This window comes from Herpailurus yagouaroundi, unplaced genomic scaffold, assembly GCF_014898765.1.
Source record: "Herpailurus yagouaroundi ecotype Mexico unplaced genomic scaffold, PumYag 29, whole genome shotgun sequence".
NCBI lineage: Eukaryota > Metazoa > Chordata > Mammalia > Carnivora > Felidae > Herpailurus > Herpailurus yagouaroundi.
Genome location: NW_024412377.1, coordinates 95,512,136 through 95,532,250, shown reverse-complemented (window position 1 = coordinate 95,532,250; position 20,115 = coordinate 95,512,136). Strand labels below are relative to the sequence as shown.

The window sequence follows — 20,115 nt, the reverse complement described above, 5'->3', positions numbered from 1 at the left end:
AAACATCGACCATGCAAATGGATGTCAAAAGAAAGCCAGAGTAGCAATACTTACATCGGACAAACTAGACTTTTAGGCAAAGACTGTAGCAAGAAGGGCACTATATAATAATAAGGGTGACAATCCAGCAAGATGAGAAAAACAATTGTAAATATTTATGTACTCAAATACATAAACAGTTAATAACAAACATAAAGGAACTAATCAATAATAATACACAGGACACCATCAAAACCCTAGAGGAGAAAGCAGGAAAAAACCTCTTTGACCTCAGCCACAGCAATTTCTTACTGGACACATCTCCAAAGGCAAGGGGATTAAAAAGCAAAAATGAACTAATGGGACCTCATCAAGATAAAAAGCTCCTGCACTGCCAAGGAAACAGTCAACAAAACTAAAAGGCAATCGACGGAATGGGAAAGATATTTGCAAATGACGTAAAGGGTAAAGGGCTAGTATCTAAAATCTATAAAGAACTCACCTAACTCCACACCCAAAAAACAAATAATCCAGTGAAGAAATGGGCAGAAGACATGAATAGACACTTTTCCAAAGAAGACGTCCAGATGGCCAACAGACACATGAAAAGATGCTCTACATCACTCCTCATCAGGGAAATACAAATCAAAACCACACTGAGATACCACCTCATGCCAGTCAGAGTGGCTAAAATGAACAAATCAGGAGACTATAGATGCTGGAGAGGATGTGGAGAAACGGGAACCCTCTTACACTGTTGGTGGGAATGCAAACTGGTGCAACCGCTCTGGAAAACAGCGTGGAGGTTCCTCAAAAAATTAAAAATAGAACTACCCTATGACCCAGCAGTAGCACTGCTAGGAATTTAGCCAAGGGATACAGGAGAGCTGATGCATAGGGGCACTTGTATCCCAATGTTTATAGCAGCACTTTCAACAATAGCCAAATGATGGAAAGAGCCTAAATGTCCATCAACTGATGAATGGATAAAGAAGATGTGGTTTATATATACAATGTGATACTACTTGGCAATGAGAAAGAATGAAATCTGGCCATTTGCACCAAGGTGGATGGAACTGGAGGGTATGCTAAGTGAAATAAGGCAGAGAAAGACAGATACCATATGTTTTCACTCATATGTGGATCTTGAGAAACTTAGCAGAAGACCATGAGGGAGGGGAAGGGGGAAAAATTACAGAGAGGGAGGGAGGCAAACCATGAGAGACTCTTAAAGACTGAGAATAAACTGAGGGTTGATGGGGAGGTGGGGGAGAGGGGAAAGTGGGTGATGGGCATGGAGGAAGGCATTTGTTGGGATGAGCACTGTGTGTTGTATAATTTATTTGACAATAAATTATATTTAAAAATAAAATAAAATAATAGTACAATACCAGTAGGGGACTTTAACACCCCACTTACATCAGTGGTCAGATCATCTAAACAGAAACCCAGCAATGGCTTTGAATGATACACTGGAACAGATGGAGTTAATAGATATATTCAGAACATTCCATCCTGAAACAGCACACTACACATTCTTTTCTTAAAAAAAATTTTTTTTTCAACGTTTATTTATTTTTGGGACAGAGAGAGACAGAGCATGAACGGGGGAGGGGCAGAGAGAGAGGGAGACACAGAATTGGAAACAGGCTCCAGGCTCTGAGCCATCAGCCCAGAGCCTGACACGGGGCTCGAACTCACGGACCGCGAGATCGTGACCTGGCTGAAGTCGGACGCTTAACCGACTGCGCCACCCAGGCGCCCCTACACATTCTTTTCAAGTGTGTACAGAACATTCTCCAGAATAGATCACATAATAGCCCATAAAACAAACCTCAACAGATTCTAGAAGATCCAAGCCCTCAGCAAGGTAGTATTAGAGGTCACATACCTCAACATAATAGAGGGCAGATATGAAAAACCTACAGCTAACATCATCCTTTTTTTTAATGTTTATTTATTTTGAGAGAAAGAGAGTGTATGAGCAGGGGAGGGGCAGAGAGAGGGAGGGAGAAAATCCCAAGCAGGCTCTGCACTGACAGCATGGGGCCTGATGCAGGGCTTGATCTCACAAACTGTAAGATCATAACCTGAGCCAAAATCAGGAGTCAGATGCTTAAACGACTGAGCCATCCAGGCGTCATTAACATCATCCTAACTGGTGAAAAACTAACTTGTTTTGAGTAAGACAAGGATGTCCACTCTCATCACTTTTTTTCTTTTTCTTTTTTTTTTTTTTTTAATGTTTTCATTTATCTTTGAGACAGAGAGAGACTGAGCATGAGCAGGGGAAGTGCAGAGAGAGGGGGAGACACAGAATCCAAAGCAGGCTTCAGGCTCTGAGCTGTCAGCACAGAGCCCGATGCGGGGCTGGAACTCATGCAGTGTGAGATCATGACCTGAGCTGAAGTCGGACGCTTAACCGACTGAGCCACCCAGGCACCCCTCATCACTTTTTTTCAACATAGTTCTGGAAGTCCTAGACACAGCATTCAGATGACAAAAAGAAATGAAAGACATCCAAAGGGGTAAGGAAGAAGTGTAACTTTCACTATTTGCAGATGGCATGGCACTCTGTGTAGAAAACCCTAAACTCTACCAAAAAACTGCTAGAACTGATAAATTCAGTAAAGTCTCAGGATACAAAATCAGAGTACAGAAATCTGTTGTATTTGTATACACCAATAATGAAGCAACAGAAAGAGAAATTAGGAAAACAGTCCCATTTACAGTAGCACCAAAAATAATAAGATACATAGTAAAAAATGTAACCTGTACTCCGAAACTATAAAGCTCTGATGAAATGTCCATTGACCAATGAACGGATAAAGATATGGTGTGTGTATATACATTTATATATACACACATATACACAATGGAATATTACTCAGCCATAAAAGGAATGTGAAATCCTGACATTTGCAATGACGTGGATGGAGCTAGAGAGTATTATGCTAAGTGAAATAAGTCAGAGAAAGACAAATACTTTGTGATTTCACTCATATGTGAAATTTAAGAAACAAATGAGCCTAGGGATAAAAAGAGAGATACTCAGTAAACCAAGAAACAGACTCTTAAATATAGAGAACAAACTGATGGTCACCAGAGGGGAGGTGGGGTTGGGTGGGTGGGTGAAACAGATGATGGAGATTAAGGAGTACACTTGTGATGAACACCAGGTATTGTGTGTAAGTGTTGAGTCACTGAATTGTGTACTTGAAGTACACTGGTAGTACACTGTATATTGACTAGCTGGAGTTTAAATAAAAACTTAAAAAAAAAAAAAGATGAGCTATAGGAATATTACACAATGGAATATTACTCAGCCATAAAAAAGTATGAGATCTTGCCATTTGCAACAACATCGGTGGACGTAGAGGATTTTATGCTATGTGAAATAAGTCAGACTGAGAAAAATAAAATGAATAAACAAAAAAGCATAATCAGACATGTAAATACAGAGAACAAACTGATGGTTGCCAGAAGGAAGGAGGTGGAGAGATGGGCAAAATGGATAAAGGGGAGTGGGAGGTACATGCTTTCTGTTACTGAATGAATAAATCATGAGAATAAAAGGCGCTGTACAGGGAATATAGTCAATGATATTGTAATGACATTGTAAGGTCACTTGCGGGAGCATACTTTTGTTGTGGGAGCAAAAAAAAACACTGATGAAATTGAAGATGACACAAAAGAAATGGAAAGACATTCCGTGCTCCAATATTTGGAAGAACAAATATTACTGATACTGCCCAAAGCAATCTACAGCTTTAATGCAATCCCTATCAAAATACCAACAACTTTTTTCACAAAACTAGAACAAGTAATCCTAAAATTTGTATGGAATCTCAAAAGACACCAAATAGCTAAAGCAGTCTTGAAAAAGAAAAAGCTAGAGGCATCACATTTCCAGACTTCAAGTTATATTACAAAGGGGTAGTAATTAAAGCAGTGTGGTACTGGCACAAAAATAGACATGTAGATCAATAGAATAGAAAATCCAGAAGTAACCCATAATTTGGTCAATTAATGTTTGACACAACAGGAAAGAATATCCAATGGGAAAAAGACAATCTCTTCAACAAATGGTGTTGGTTAAACTGGACACTGACGTGCAAAAGAATGAATCTGTACCACTTTCTTACACCATACACAAAAATAAATTCAAAATTGATTAGAGACCTAAATGTGATGAGACCTGAAACCATAAAAATCCTAGCTACACAGGCAATAACTTCTCTGACATCGGCTGTAGCAGCTTCTTTCTAAATATGTCTCCTAAGGCCAGGGAGATCAAAGCAAAAATAAACAATTGGGACCATATCAAAATAAAAAGCTTCTGTACGGTGAAGGAAACAATCAACAAAAGTAAAAGGCAGCCAACAGAATGGGAGAAGATATTTGCAAATGACATACTGATAAAGGGTTAGTATCCAAAATATGTAAAGAACTTATACAGCTCAACACCCAAAAAACAAATAATCCAATTCAAAAATGGGCAAAAGGCATGAACAGACATTTCTCCAAAGAAGACATCCAGATGGCCAACAGACAAATGAAAAGATGGTCATCATCACTTATCACAACTGAAAACTACAGTAAGATATCACCACACACCTGTCAGAATGGATAAAATCAACAACATAAGAAACAAAAGGTGTTGGTGAGGATGTGGAGAAAAAGAAACCCTCTTGCACTGTTGGTAGCAATGCAAACTACTATAGCTAGTGTGGGAAAACAGTATGGAGGTTCCTCAAAAAGTTAAAAATAGAATTACCTTATAATCCAGCAATCACACTACTGGGTATTTACCCAAAGAGTACAGGAACACTAATTCAAAGGGATACATGCACCCTTACATTTATAGCAGCATTATTTATAATAGTCCAGATATGGAAGCAGCCCAACTGTCTGTCAGTTGATGAATGGATAAAGAGACTGTGGTATAGGGGCTCCTAGGTGGCTCAGTCGGTTAAATGTCCTACTCTTGATTGCAGTTCAGGTCATGATCTTGAGGTTCAAGAGATAAGACCCACGTCAGGCTAGCCTGCTTGGAAGTCCATCTCTGCCCCTGCCCCCTCAAAATAAATAAACATTAAAAATAAAGATGTGAGATATATATATATATACACATATATATATATGTATATATATATACACACACACACACATATACATATATATATATATATATACACACACATATACATATATATAGTGGAATATTATTCAGCCGTAAAAAAGGAATGAAATCTTGCCATTTTGCAATGACATGGATAGAGGTAAAGATTATAATGTAAGTGAAATAAGTGAGAAAGACAAATACCATATGATTTCACTCATGTGAAATTTAAGAAACAAAACAAACAAGAAGAGGGAAAAAATAGTTGAGAGAGACAAATAAAGAAACAGACTCTTAACTATAGAGAACAAACTTATGGTTACCAGATGGAAGGTGGGTAGGGGGATGGGTTAAATAAGTGATGGGGTTTAAGGAGTGCACTTGTCATCATGAACACCACGTGATGTATTGTTGAATCGTTATATTGTACACCTGAAACTAATAGTCTTTTAAATATACTGGCATTAAAACAAAAAATTAATGATAAATAAATGAGAAATTTTCCACACTTAGGGAAATCATTTACCTTCAAAATATGTCTAAAAATAGTTATATTTATAATTGCTAATACACTTTCTATAGTGTTTTACCTTTTGTTAAATTCATTCACATACATTAGACCCTTTGTCCCTTGTAAAAACTTTATGAAATTGATCAGGGGATACTGTGTTTTTTACCTTATTACTAATGGGAGGCTATATATACTGCTCTCTTTACGTAATGCTACCAGAGCTTGCATTACCTTGTATAAACGATGATTCTGAGAAGAGAGTTAGTAGCGTGTTAGTAAATGACAGCTAGTATTTAAACCAGGGTCCTTGACTGGGTTTTTAGTGGGTACACTTTCGGACATTACCATTTTTGATGTAGTAGTTACTACCATTGCTTTTTTTTTTTGGTTATCCCTACATAAGCCATTTTTATTTTCCACCCCGATGTAAATCCTTGCCAATGTAATAATTTTTTGTAGGATAATTTTTATGTGCCCACATTTTAGTTGTGACCAATTTTTCATTAGTCTTTACTTTTTTTAGTCCTTTCCCCCACAAAGTTTTACTGGAACGATACATGCTGCTTCTGAGAATACTTGCAGTGCCCAAAAGAACTTATGTAACTGTTCCATATGCTTCAGCTAAATTTGAAAACAAAGAACAAACCAGAATTGGGAAATACTAATCCCCAGGAAAAAATGCCCGAGTTGGTTATGGGGTCAGTAGAGTCTGTTGTACCATTACTTGGTACACTTGTGTTGTGGTTTTGCTGGCAGTGGCAGAGGTTGTCCTGATACATTACTCCCCCGTTATCCGCCGTCAGCAGCAGGCCAGAAGCAGATCATCCTTCTGACGTTTCGTCAGTTGTATAGCCTAGCACTATGTCACAGTGCTTCATTTTATCACGTGGGCATTATATCATCTCACACCATGACAAGAAAGGTGAGTGGAGTCCGATGTATTTTGACAGAGAGACCATATTCATATAACTTTTATTACAGTATATTAAAAATGTCTTATTTTATTGTGCATCTCTTACTGTGCCTAATTTATCAATTAAACTTTATCATAGGTATGTACATAGGAAAGACAGTACATATGAGATTAGGTACTTACTATCTGTGATTTCAGATACCAGTGGGGATCTTGGAACATATCTCTTGTAGATAAGGGGGGAACTACTGTAGTTGAAAATTTTATGGTTGACATTTTGAGGTTAGAGTGGATATCAAACCATTTGTTATGTTGTATCATTGCTCCAATGCCTGACAATCAGAGCATATTACTACCCTTCATCAAGCAACAGATCTCCAAGCACCTTGCCTTCACTGCTTGAAAGGATTCACTGACAGTTGTTAAAGATTTTTGTTTTTCTCGAGAAAAAATAGGGACAAAGCTGAGAAAATTGTTACTTGCTAATTAAAAGAGCTGAGTCAAGGGGCGCCTGGGTGTCTCCATCTATTGAGTATCTGACTCTTGATTTTGGCTAAGCTCATGATCTCAAGTTTGAGTCCCACATGCATCAGGCTCTGCACTGACAGTGGGGAGACTGCTTGGGATTCTCTCCCTCTCTCTGCCCCCCCCAAGTACATAGATAGACTTAAAATATATAAATGAGCTGAGTCAAAGAATCCATGGCATCAAGACGGAAGCATCTTTCCATGCTACTGTGATTTCTATTCTTTGCTTCCTCTCTTTAAACTTTGATGTTTGCATTTCATGAGGTTTGTGTATTTACAAAAGTTTAAAAAACTCTGATAAAAGTCAGAGTCTAATTCTGTTTTTAAATTGAGATATAATTAACGTAGCATTGTATTACTTTCAGGTTTATCACATTATAAATGGCTTGATATGTGTATATATTGAGAAGTGATCACCACAATAATTCTAACTAACATCCATCACCACTTGTAGTTACAAAGTTGTCTTCTTCTTATGATGAGAACTTTTAAGATCTACTCTTTTGGCCACTTTCAAACATACGATACAGTATTATTAACTATAGTTACCGTGTTATACATTACATCTCCAGGACTTAATTTATTTTATAATTGGAAGTTTGTACCTTTTGATCATCTCCACTCATTTCATCCACCTGCCTTCCATGCACCACCTCTGGCAACCACAGATCTATTTTTTGTATCTATGGATTTGCCTTTTTAAAAAATTTCACATAAAATTATATGGTATCGAATCAAATTCATTTTAAAAGTAACCAAGAATGACTTTTGTTTTAGAGTTTCAAACTAGACTTTAGTGAAGGAACTTATGACTCACTCAGAGGTTGTTCGTTGTTGCTGTTTTAATGTTTGCACAAGAGCGTGCCCAAAGATTGATTTGAAAAGTGAGAATTAGAAATGACTTGGTAACAGACCAACTTTAGTAAGCCTAAATGCTTCAAACCAATTTTTTATAGATTAGTTAGCTGGCTCTTGGAACACACCATCAAACACATGTCTGTTCTTTATCATTAGATTACTCTAAATAAACTTCTGCTGTATGCACCAAATGGTGAGTGATATCCTGGGTACAGACTGTGCCAATTATGTAAAATTCATAAAATGGTTAGGAACACTGTTTGGATGTTGTGGAAGTGGTGAGCCTAGGCCATATGGCTGTGTGGAAAGTGCCATGGAATAGTCACAAATAGGTATTTTCATATTGATATTAGGGGATACCAAGTGGGCTGGCCCTGAAACAAAATAAACATTTCTTTTGATAGTAAAATTTCAAATCCAAATCTTAGATAATGGTGCTAGTCTTAGAAACCCATATTAACTGTGCTTAAGACCTGTTTTGTAAGAAAATGATACATAACTGCTAAGGTTGGTGAATACATTTAAAGGATTATAGCACTTAGTAAATGTTAGAGGAGAGTGTTTCCAGAATTTTGTAGGCGAGAATGGTTTCTTGGCCAGACTGGTATAAGCCTACAGCCACCTTTCAGTATGGAACTTAGGCTGGAGTTCTTACAGTCTCATGATGACCTGTTTCCACACTTATGATGTGTTCTAAAGCTCTTCCACAGGGAAATTTGCTGCTGGAAATGGGATTGAACATGAGTGACTCCAGGAGCAACTACTTCACTCTTATCCTCAGCTTTCTGGCAGTTCTACTGAGGTGTTTTGTTTAAGAACCTGGAGAACTGGGGTGCCTGGGTGGCTCAGTCAGTTAAGCATCGGACTTTGGCCCCAGGTCATGATCTTGTGGTTTGTGAGTTTGAGCCCCGCATCTGGCCCTGTGCTGACAGCTCAGAGCCTGGAGCCTGCTTTGTATTCTATGTCTCCCTCTCTCTTTGCCCCTCCCCTGCTCGCATTCTGTCTGTATTTCTTTCTTAAAAATAAACATTAAAAAAAATAATAAAAAAGAAACTGGAGAACAACCTGCCTTGGACACTTAAAACTTGATTGCAAAGTACTTTTGGTTGTCAATTTGCTTCTGTTGCTGATTTACACTTTATATCTAAGGATGAAAAATCAATCCCTTCTAGTCTCTCAACTTACAAAAGTTACAAGAGATTATTATTCAAAAATTGTATTGAAAATGTTTACTTTTAGTTCTTCACTTTTGTTAGAATGTATCTATTTAATAATTAACTATAATAGTATTGGCCAGAATACGTCTAGGCTCCACATTACAAGGATCCAGCTTCCTATGTGTATCTTTCCCATCATACAGTGACCTATCTGAGGAAGAGATGCTTTATGATACACTTTGGATTCAGTTGTTATTCACTTGGGCCTAACTTCTTATTTTTTTTTTTTGCATAATTTGCCTCATTCCTTTTAATTTAAAATTCTTTCCAAATATGTTATGTGCATTAATTCATTTTATGCGTATTACCTATTATGTATACTTATAATTAACCCTAAATCATCCTCTCATCTCAAGATACTTATTTCCATCACATATTTTATTTCATTTTCTTAAACTTTCTGACCTGATTCACCCTGGACTAGTTGCCCTGTATACTAGTTGTATAGCTATAGTTCATTTCCCTTGAATTGAATCTTCTGTTCAGTCTTTCTGTATTCCATGTCTTCCTCTTGGTTTATTGCTTTCTTCTGATGGAGTACATTCTCTAGAAGCATCCTGGAGAAAAGGTATTGGAAATACAGTTGACCCCTGAACAATGAGGGAATTAAGGGCATCAATCCCTGTACAGTTGAAAATCCATGTGTAACTTTTGACCCCCCCCCAGCACTTAACTACTAATAGCCTACTTTTGATCTGAAGCATTAATGACATTTGATTAACACTATGTTTTGTATATGTACATTATATACTGTATTATTACATTGAGGTAAGCTAGAGATGTGAAGAAAATCATAATGTTAAGAAAATTTCTTTTAAGAGAGAAAACACATTTACAGTACTATAGTATTTATCCAAAAGAATTTGTGTAGAAGTAGACCTATACGTTTCCAACCTGTGTTGTTCGAGTTAACAGTAAATGTTTTGAGATATTGATGTCTGGAAATGACCTTTTTTTCTACTCACATTTGATTGGTAGTTTTACTGGGTATAAAATTCTAGGCTATACATTACTTGGTGTGATTTTTTTTTTCTCCCCTTCTAAAAATTTTCTTTTTTTCCCAAGTGTTATAAAATTTCATGTTGATTTTCCATGATTTAGTTCTATTTTCAACCATTGTATTGAGCCCTTCAATCTGGCAACCAAGTTCTGGGAAATTGTCCTGAATTATTTTTTGGTTCTTTCTTTTTTGCAACTATTTTATTTTAATTGATTGAATTCTATTCTTGGAATGTTCCTTTAAGAAAAAAAAATAGTATCCTGTTCTTGTTTCATGTTTGCATTATTCTCTGATTAACTGAGTGTATTGGTTGTTTTTTTTTTTTTTTAATTTTTTTTTTCAACGTTTATTTTATTTTTGGGACAGAGAGAGACAGAACATGAACGGGGGAGGGGCAGAGAGAGAGGGAGACACAGAATCGGAAACAGGCTCCAGGCTCCGAGCCATCAGCCCTGAGCCTGATGCGGGGCTCGAACTCACGGACCGTAAGATCGTGACCTGGCTGAAGTCGGACGCTTAACCGACTGCGCCACCCAGGCGCCCCTGGTTGTTTTTTTTTTTAAGACATTTTCTTCTATTTATTTATGCTGTGTATATCTATGTAAGTAGAAGAAAATGAATGTCTTAAAAAATTTATTTGTTGATTTATTGTTTGGTTTCTTTCATTTCACATTAGAATTTTTTATCTGATGTCTGATCATTTTTAAAGAGTGGAGGGCTAAAATGCTGATAGGAAGTGCTCTGTAGTTGAATATGGTTTGCAAAATATGAGGTGAACTGTACAATATACTAGCTGATCCATTTATGGGGAGAACTCCTGCTTTAGTATCTTCAGAGTTTTCATCTTGGGCTCATGAGATTTTCCAGGGTCTTTTGTAGCCTTCTAAATGGCTAACAGTGTTCTGGGAGCTAGAAGGGGACAACTGGGAATCTCAGCATTCAGTTTGCAACTGTTTTCTTAATCCCTTGCTTTTGGTGGTACTGTCATCCTTCCCTGTGCTTGAAGATGGCTCACATATCCTATGTTTTCCCTTCTCGAGAGGATAAAACTAGTCTTTTGTCGGGTAGGAGAATGTTCGTTGCTCAGTGGTGTGGAGACGAATAGAGTATTGAAGGATAATTGCTTCTTAATTCATTTTCAAACAGTCATTTTCAACCCACCCCCGGCTTCCTCTTCCAAAGATAATTTGTGCCACCAGTTCCTCAGAATTTTAGGATTCTTGGTGTAACTTAAGTTAGGTCCTAGCTTACCTCACATCTACCTTAAGATTCTAGTATCATGAGTCTTCTAAATCAGTGACCACTTGTCCATTTACTTTACAGCTTCTAAGTTGTTGTTGCTGGTGTCTTTTCTTCTAGTTATTTTTGAGGTTTTATGTCTTTTTAAACAACCTTTGACTGTGGTTTCAAGATAGAGTGAAATGAGATACACATGTTCATCTTATTCTCTTTATCAGAAGCTCCAAAAGTAAAAATTATTCATGTTCATGTTAAAAAATTGTCAGTGTGTACAGGAGTATAAGATAAAGTGTAAAAACTTTTCCTCTACTTTCCCCTGCTTACACACTACCCAGGGGTAACTAAAGTAAGTTAACAAGTGTACCCTCCAGAAATTTTTTTGTTTATATTTTTATTTATATAGAATAATGCATGTAGTATAATCAAAAGTGAAATTTTACTGTATAAATACATATGTGGTATATAGTATAAACATATACAATGTTTGTTTAATATGTTGAAATTAGGGAGTTCCATATTGATGTGTACATTAATATGTACAGATGTCTTAATTTTTTAACTGTTTAACAGTATTATATTGTATGAGTTTTTCCTAATACAATCTCATTTGTGGGCGCCTGGGTGGCGCAGTCGGTTAAGCGTCCGACTTCAGCCAGGTCACGATCTCGCAGTCCGTGAGTTCGAGCCCCGCGTCGGTCTCTGGGCTGATGGCTCAGAGCCTGGAGCCTGTTTCCGATTCTGTGTCTCCCTCTCTCTCTGCCCCTCCCCCGTTCATGCTCTGTCTCTCGCTGTCCCAAAAATAAATAAAAACGTTGAAAAAAAAATTTAAATAAAATAAAATAAAATCTCATTTGTTAGATACTTGTTTCTTATTCATCTTTTTAATATTATTACCAACAGTGCTACTATAAATATTCAGAGCCACATATCTTTTTCACTTCTTGTTATAGTTTTAGTTTAATTGTTAAAAGTGGAATTTAGTCAAACAATCCTCCTCAAAGAGGATATGCCTCTGCTAATGGTATATCAAAGTGTCTTTCTTTATATCCTGTGTGACTCATCTCTTATCAGCCTTTTAAATCTTTGGCATTCTGGTAAGTGACAAATGCTATCTTGTCATTTTAATTTGCTTGTTCTAATTGTATGTGAGGTTAATCAAGTGCTTATTGGACATTCCTTTTTTATGAGCTGCATATTCAGTTCATTTAGCCATTATTCTTTGGATTATTCCTTTTCCAGGTCGATTTGTAAGAGCTTATTATTCTAGGGATAGTTTTGCCCTTTATCATATGTCTTGCAGATATTTCCCCAGGATTGTCCTTTATATTTTTGACATTGTTTACTGTATTTTTGCTATATGGTCAATATATTTTAAAATGAGAAAATATTGAGCAAATATTGGCTTTACTATCCCTGACCCACATTGTTTCCTTGAGAGCTTTAAAATGTTATAAAGTATTTAAACTATTGATTTAACATTTGGAAGGTATCAGCAGTATTTTATTTCAATTAACTAGTTTATAGAGTAAATTAAAATTTTCTTATATTCTAACTTTAAAAAGACTATTAATTAAAAGACCACTAATTAAACATCATGTTCATATATCTTGTATTATTTAGCTAAAAAATATTTCTATTTTCAGTGTTCTACACAAGAGTTCTTCTTGATTGTCAAAACCCTGTATCACCTGAAGTCAGAATTTCAAGCATTAATACCTGCTGTTAATTCCCACGTTCGGTCAGACTTGCTCCAGACATTTATTTTAGAAATTCCTGAACTCCTCAGTCCAGTGGAGCGTTTCTTAAAGCTACTTAATGAACAAGCTGCCAAGTAAGTAGTAGATTCGTAGATTATTGTCACTGCTGGAAATAAAGAACTCATGTATTTGCCCTTTGGTGAATGGATTCCTAAGCTTCCCTAGCGGTAATGGTAGGAATTGCCTGTGAAATTAGAAATGTGATTGGATGCTAAAGGCTGTCAATTACAGCTAGAAGTAACCCTCTGCCATCTAAAACTTAGTTCTTTATTTAGGACAATACAGTACTTCTCTAGGTATTGGATGATGAAAAGATAAAGTCCAGGCAGAGCAACTGGTAGCATTTATTAATTTAAAATTGGGTGGCAAATGGCATCTTACACTCATTTGCTAGATATCCAGTGGTCTGCCTTATATTTAGAAATTACAGAAGCAAAGTTATCCTTTAAGAGGTAGTCATTTCACAGTTCATCCCACAAAGAACTCTGTATAAAGGGGGGGAAAAGACAATATTTTCATTTGTGCTTATTTTCTGAATAGGCAAACAACAAAAAATTTCATTTTATCTCTCACACCATGGAAATCATGAACTTGCAAAATGAAAATGTCTTTAGGATAATTTTGTCTATCTTCAAAGAAATTAAGAAACCTACCTGTAAATACTTAGTGGCAGAACTGGGATTAGAGCCTCGTTTCCTGGCTCCCAACCCTTTGGTCTTTTATCATGCTGTGAAAAATAATTGATGATCGGTATAAGTAGTATGCTTCAATATATATATTTGCTTTTTTTTTTTTCCATTTTTTAGAAGTGGGGATAAAACAGATTTATTCAAAGATCTTTCTGACTTCCCTTTAATAAAAAAGAGGAAGGATGAAATTCAAGAAGTTACTCACAGGATCCAAATACATTTGCAAGATATACGAAAAATACTAAAAAATCCTTCTGCACAGTATGTGACAGTATCAGGACAGGAGGTAATGTCAGACATAATTTTATTTTGCATTAGTTTATCTCAGGTAGAAAAGCTACTTTAAAATGTGAACAAAAATCCGAGGACAGGATGAAAGTTTGTTTTGTTTAGTTTTCATATTTTTTCTTTTGTTCCTTGGAAATAAGATGTAATGCCTTGTTTTGATAAGAATGATTTTAGTAACAGTATTTTGTGTTTATTTACTTTATTCCCCTGGTGAAATCATGCAACGTAATGTTACATGTATTTTAATCTTATTTCCTGAAATGTATTATAGAAAACCATGATTATTGTAAATAGTAATTTAGAGGATTCATTTACCCTAAATCCGGGAGAGAGAAGTTAGTCTTTGATGTCTGGCCAGCAGATAATGAAATGATATGAAGAGAACCACCTGTGTTGATTGGATCATAGTGATTAAAAGGCAGGGTTTCCTTCTGATGTTAGTATAGCTGCTAAAAAACAAAAAGAAAAAAAAAGAAACAAAACTATAGTGAAAACCTACAGTTAGTGAGTCTTCCATAAGATTATGTAAGTGCCGTTTAGAATGTATTTTGTTTTTTTTTTTTTTTTTGGCACGTGTACCACTGTTTAAAGTTTGGTATTATAAATATCTGAGTGAGAACGAGGAAGAAGTATGCCTTTTAAATGTAGTTGTATCCTTCGGTCTTATTCTGAGTCTTAAGGCATGCTACTTCTATATCTTATGTTTAATAGATATAAAGATTCTAACTGAGGGAATTTGAGAAATCCTACTTTGTTAAGATAGCAAATTAGGAAATGTGTGAATAATTTCCAGAGCATGAACATTTTATTCAGAATTTTTAAAAACAGGTATTTTTCCAGTAGGGAAGACCTTAATTTCAAATAAAATTTTTAAATATTTGCATTCCTTTACATATTTAGTGAGAAGAATGTTGATTTGTATGATCATTCGAAATAAAATCCTACAGTAAATTATAATCTTTACTGAAACGTTTATTAATCTTGTGCCATTTAATAGACCATTGATTAAGTCGGCCTGTCTTTTGGACTAAAATTAAATCTTTTGGACTCAGGCAGACATTTTGCAGTATATTCCACATAGAACTCCATATAACAGAAAAATAATTTGACAATCTTTATACTTGGTTGCCCTCCCATAACCAAATATTTAATTGCATCACTTGGTTTCACTATGCAATCAAGACCTTGCAAAGTAACATATGACCTTACCACCACTATTCTGAGCTATTGTTGAAAATGAGATGATCAAAACTGTTTAATAACATTAATAAAAGATAGGTAGTAGAAAAGTGGTGACCTGGTGTTACAGTGGGGAAAAGCTGTGTGTGTAAGTGCCCCTTCCCCCACTTACATGCTCTGTGACCACAGCAGAATCACCTGTGTCATGAGACTACTTTAAAAACCAGTTGAATTAAAATACATGAAAAGTGCTTTTTAATTCTAAAGCACTATGTAAATGTTCTTCATATACTACTACTACTACTAATATAGTTACCATTTATCAAGCACTTGTTCAGAATGGTGCTAAATGCTGTACATGTATTATTTAACCCTTATAATAACACAAAAAGGGGCTATTGTCATTTTGCAGCAAAGAAAACTGAGGTTTGGAGTAGTTAGGTAAGTTACCCGAGTCAGAAGCCCAGTCCTGCCTGACTCCAGTCTTTCTACCATGTCCTTCTTTCACTTTACTCACAAATATTAACATTTTATTTTATAAAACCCAGACGTCTTAGAGCTCATAAGTCTTGAGAGGACCAGTCCTGTATTCAGTTGGCAGTTTTACAGTGAAAATGGGGAAAACTGATCAGGAATTCATAAGCAATAGTAGACTAGTATGTTTTGTTTTGTTTTGTTTTTTATATCAGTGTGGTAATGAAGTTTAAGAAAAAGCACAGTATGGAGATGAAGTAATTGGATTACAAATAATTAGGGAGATACAAATTATCTTATTCTTTACTTAACCTTCAGGTTAAGGTGATGAGTTTGAGGCAAGAAATTTCTTAGTTATTAACTGTGGGATGGATTCTTAATGGTTTTTTAAAAAAGTACAGAATTTTAATAGTACATCAGTACAGAATCACTTTTATAACATTTTTTGAGAATTATTGATTCTATTCAAACACCAAATGAATTCTAGATTTTCAGCATTGTTATCAAATTCTGTTTTAAAAACTTACAATTATTCAGAAATACTTAAAGTACAGAGAACTGACTCTGTCAAATATGATTACCTCTGAGAAATGAAAGAGGATAGCAGGAAAGTCCTTAATTTATATATGCTCTTTTATACTCTTCTAAAATTTTATTCTGTACACATAACGTGTGTAACAGTTTTTAAAAAACCTGTTTTAGCAGCCCCATGTAGTACATGGATTTTGTTATTATTGGTAAAAATAAGTAGATTGTCAAGCCAGTATTAACTTTTGAGAACATTCATTTTTCACCTCTGTTTCCAGTTTTTATGTACTTATTAGAGTACTATAAGCCTTACTGACTATGCACATTATTATCTCTGACTCTGATAGTATTTGTAAGAAAATAATGAAAGCAGAAACTTAGTTCACTGCTTCTATGATAGTCTTTCTCATATTTTAGATACACAGAGAATCATCTTTTTTTTTAATGTTTATTTATTTATTTGAAAGAGACAGAGAGACCAGAGACAGAGACAGAGAGTGTACGCATGTGCGAGTGGGCGAGGGGCAGAGAGAGAGGGAGAGAGAATCCCAAGCAGGCAGGGTTTGATCCCACAACCATGAGATCATGACCTGAACCAAAATCAAGAGTCAGATAACTGAGCCACCCAGGTGCCCCTAGAGAATTATCTTTTAATCTTGAATCAAATATGGAATGGATATGGGGTGATATTTAGATTTGGAGTAGTACTGGTAGGTATTATTCCTAGGGGAAAGGGAAGAAATATTAGGCAGAAATCTTTAGGAAAAAACATTAGTTCACAACATGCAGCATATGCAGATTCTGCTTGGTATGTTTAAGATATGAAAAGCATTTTCCATTAAATCTTACTTCTAAATAAAAAAAAAATATTTGAAGGTTCTTGAGGAGAAGAAAGAAAAGGGGGATAGTAGGAATGGGTTAAGTGTGGTATTGAAGAAAACAGAGAGCAGTTTCTGGAGTGAATTAAGCAAACTTAGCCATGATGCCAGCCCAGTGATATGACAGACTGTAGTTGAGTAATGGTATCTGACATTTAAGCAACAAAGAATTGGATCCTAGGAGTATGAGAGAAAGTGCTAGAACAAATCATGGCACACTTTGCATCACCACCTAAGAAACAGGGACTGTAGAGCAGGGAAAGTGGCTGTGAGAACACTCTAAGCTTTCTGAAATATTTGTTAATTTCCAATTTTAGTTGGTTTCCATTTTTGTAGCAATAAAATTCTTAAAAGGCCTGTCTGCTCATTCTTAGAATATTTGTAGAAGGAAACAGAGAGAAACTTTCCTATTCCTTAGGTAGTATAGAGAGAACAAAAACCTGCTAGTCTGTTTTTGGAGAAACCCCAGCTGAGAAGAAGAGGACATATAGGACCAGCACCAACTTGAGGAAGTAATCCCAGGGGTGTAACAAGCAGAAGGTCTATGTGGGCTTTTCCAACTCTCACCCTGTTTTCCATCCAGTATTGGCTCTGCATTTGGCTTCTTTGAGGATATGTAGTCCTTAGAGTAGACCCTTGATACTTACAGATTGAACCATATGGTGCACACTATTCCCAGCATGCTTCAAAGGGCCATGACTAGTAGCAAGGCACAGATATGAATCCGGTGCCCCATGTTGCCCTGTTATGGCAAATTACTTAAGTAAGCCAGCCTCCCTGGCTGCCCAGTGAGACAGTTTTAACTAATTTTCAAAATTTCTGCCTTCCTTTCCTTAGTAACTCCAGTCGAGCTCTGTGTTAGTTATTACAGTTCTAGATGTATTCTTCCCAAGTATTAGTGAGCCACTGTGGTCCTGCATTTTGCAGTTTACTGCAGGCATAGCTCTTCCCAGAATTATTTTATAAAAGGATCAATATACCTTCTTGTTGGGCATTTAACAATAATACTTAGGCAGTTTTTATAGCATAATCTTAAAGCGCTTTTATCTTTCTTGTCAATGATATTTATTTTGTGGGTTTTTTCCTCAGTTACTTTTTGTAGCCGAAGGCTAGTTTTTAGACTCTTCACTCTTAATTGTTTAACTGGGTGTAGCAGGTTTGAAATTGTATTGTCTCCATATAAGAAGGCCTCATTAGTTGCGAAATTTTTTCTCAGAATGAAAATTCTTAAAATTAACCAATAATTTCTATATTATTTTTTTAAGCAGAATCTTTTTTTTTTTTATTTTTTTTTCAACGTTTATTTATTTTTGGGATAGAGAGAGACAGAGCATGAACGGGGGAGGGGCAGAGAGAGAGGGAGACACAGAATCGGAAACAGGCTCCAGGCTCTGAGCCATCAGCCCAGAGCCTGACGCAGGGCTCGAACTCCCGGACCGCGAGATCGTGACCTGGCTGAAGTCGGACGCTTAACCGACTGCGCCACCCAGGCGCCCCAGCAGAATCTTTTTTTTTAATGTTTATTTACTTATTTTGAGAGAGAGAGTGTGCACGAGCAAGGGAGAGAGAGAGAAAAGGAGAGAGAGAATCCCAAGCAGGCTGTACGCTGTGAGCACAGAGCCCGATGTGGGGCTTGAACTCATGAGCCGTGAGAGCATGACCTGAGCTGAAACCAAGAGTCGGACACTAAACTGACTGAACCACCCGGGCACTCCAATAATTTCTATGTTGTTTCTATGAAATATAATTTCTATGAAAAACTACACAGAAAAATAAACTCAAAAGATAGGCCAACACTGCTAATAATATGCATATTGTGAATACCTAAAATGTTATAAAACTGGTATACGTAAAGAAGTTCCTGCCGCCATCTCAAAATTAGTGGTAGCCACATAGCTTCTGGGTTCCTCCTGTACAAAATAAATGTTTGTGTGTTTATTCACTTAAATAAAACATTGAATTTCATTGCAATAATACAGGAGAGTAAGCAGGAGGAAGAGATGACCTACAACTAATGCTAAAAATGAAAGGCATGATAGTAGAAGTTGATTTCACTTGCTTCCTGGCCGATTTCAGAAAAGCTTGCTTGCAGAATGCAGTTGGCTTAATAAAGATATGGTTCATATAAGTGAAAACTTAAAGAAAACACCCTTGGGATAAAATATCTTCTGATAGCTGAAGAAATCTGTGCTTTTTCATGAGGATACTTTTAGATATTGGGCTCTTTGTATAACAGCCGTGACAATAAATCCTCTTCTGTTCGGAATAAGGGATGGACCATATCTCAAACTGGTATAGCACTTCATAATTGATATTTTAAAATTGTATGTACTTAGAAATTCAATCGTATTACTGAGTAATAGAATTCTTAAGTAAGTGGGTACTAATAAATGAAAGAGACTGTTAAAGAAAAATCACCATTTGTAGTATGCACATGATAATGTTATAAACATTAAGTTGTGAAGTTATATGCTTATTACAAACTTTTGTTGAATACAAGTTGTACTTTATTGCAAGTATTACAACCCTAATTATTATTATTTGGTTGCATACATGAACATATATTTGGACATACATGAACTTCCCTTTTAACAGTATTGGATTTATTTTGAATGATTAGAATAGTATTTACTAAACTGATAGAAGTTTTGAGGAAGCTTTAAAAATATAATGGTTAATCATTTAAATATGTAATTTTTCTTTATATTTCTTTTAGTTTATGATTGAAATAAAGAATTCTGCTGTATCGTGTATACCAACTGATTGGGTTAAGGTTGGAAGGTAGGTTTAAAAATACATTTTTTTCTTAACGTGAATTATAATGACACATTATGAGCATGTACACCTGTATGTTTTTGGAATGATAATAACCATATTCATGACATTAAATGTGATTCTTCCCCTTTGGTTTTCTTATGGAACTTTTAACCAAAGATATAATTATTTTAAACTCTTT

At 35.9% G+C, this 20,115-nt stretch overlaps 1 protein-coding gene across 5 annotated transcripts in view; it reads left to right on the top strand.

Moving 5' to 3' along the window:
* MSH3 (mutS homolog 3) overlaps positions 1–20,115 on the top strand; it is a 186,484-nt gene that overhangs the window by 96,561 nt on the left and 69,808 nt on the right. For all 5 annotated transcript variants that reach the window (XR_005782947.1, XR_005782945.1, XM_040449648.1 and 2 more), the window contains exons 14-16: positions 13,010–13,197; positions 13,930–14,098; positions 19,876–19,940. Coding sequence is in view for 3 of the 5 variants with exons in the window: in XM_040449648.1 (XP_040305582.1) it covers positions 13,010–13,197; positions 13,930–14,098; positions 19,876–19,940 (422 nt within the window). In the remaining 2 variants the exon portion in view is untranslated. The remainder of the gene's footprint in view (positions 1–13,009; positions 13,198–13,929; positions 14,099–19,875; positions 19,941–20,115) is intronic.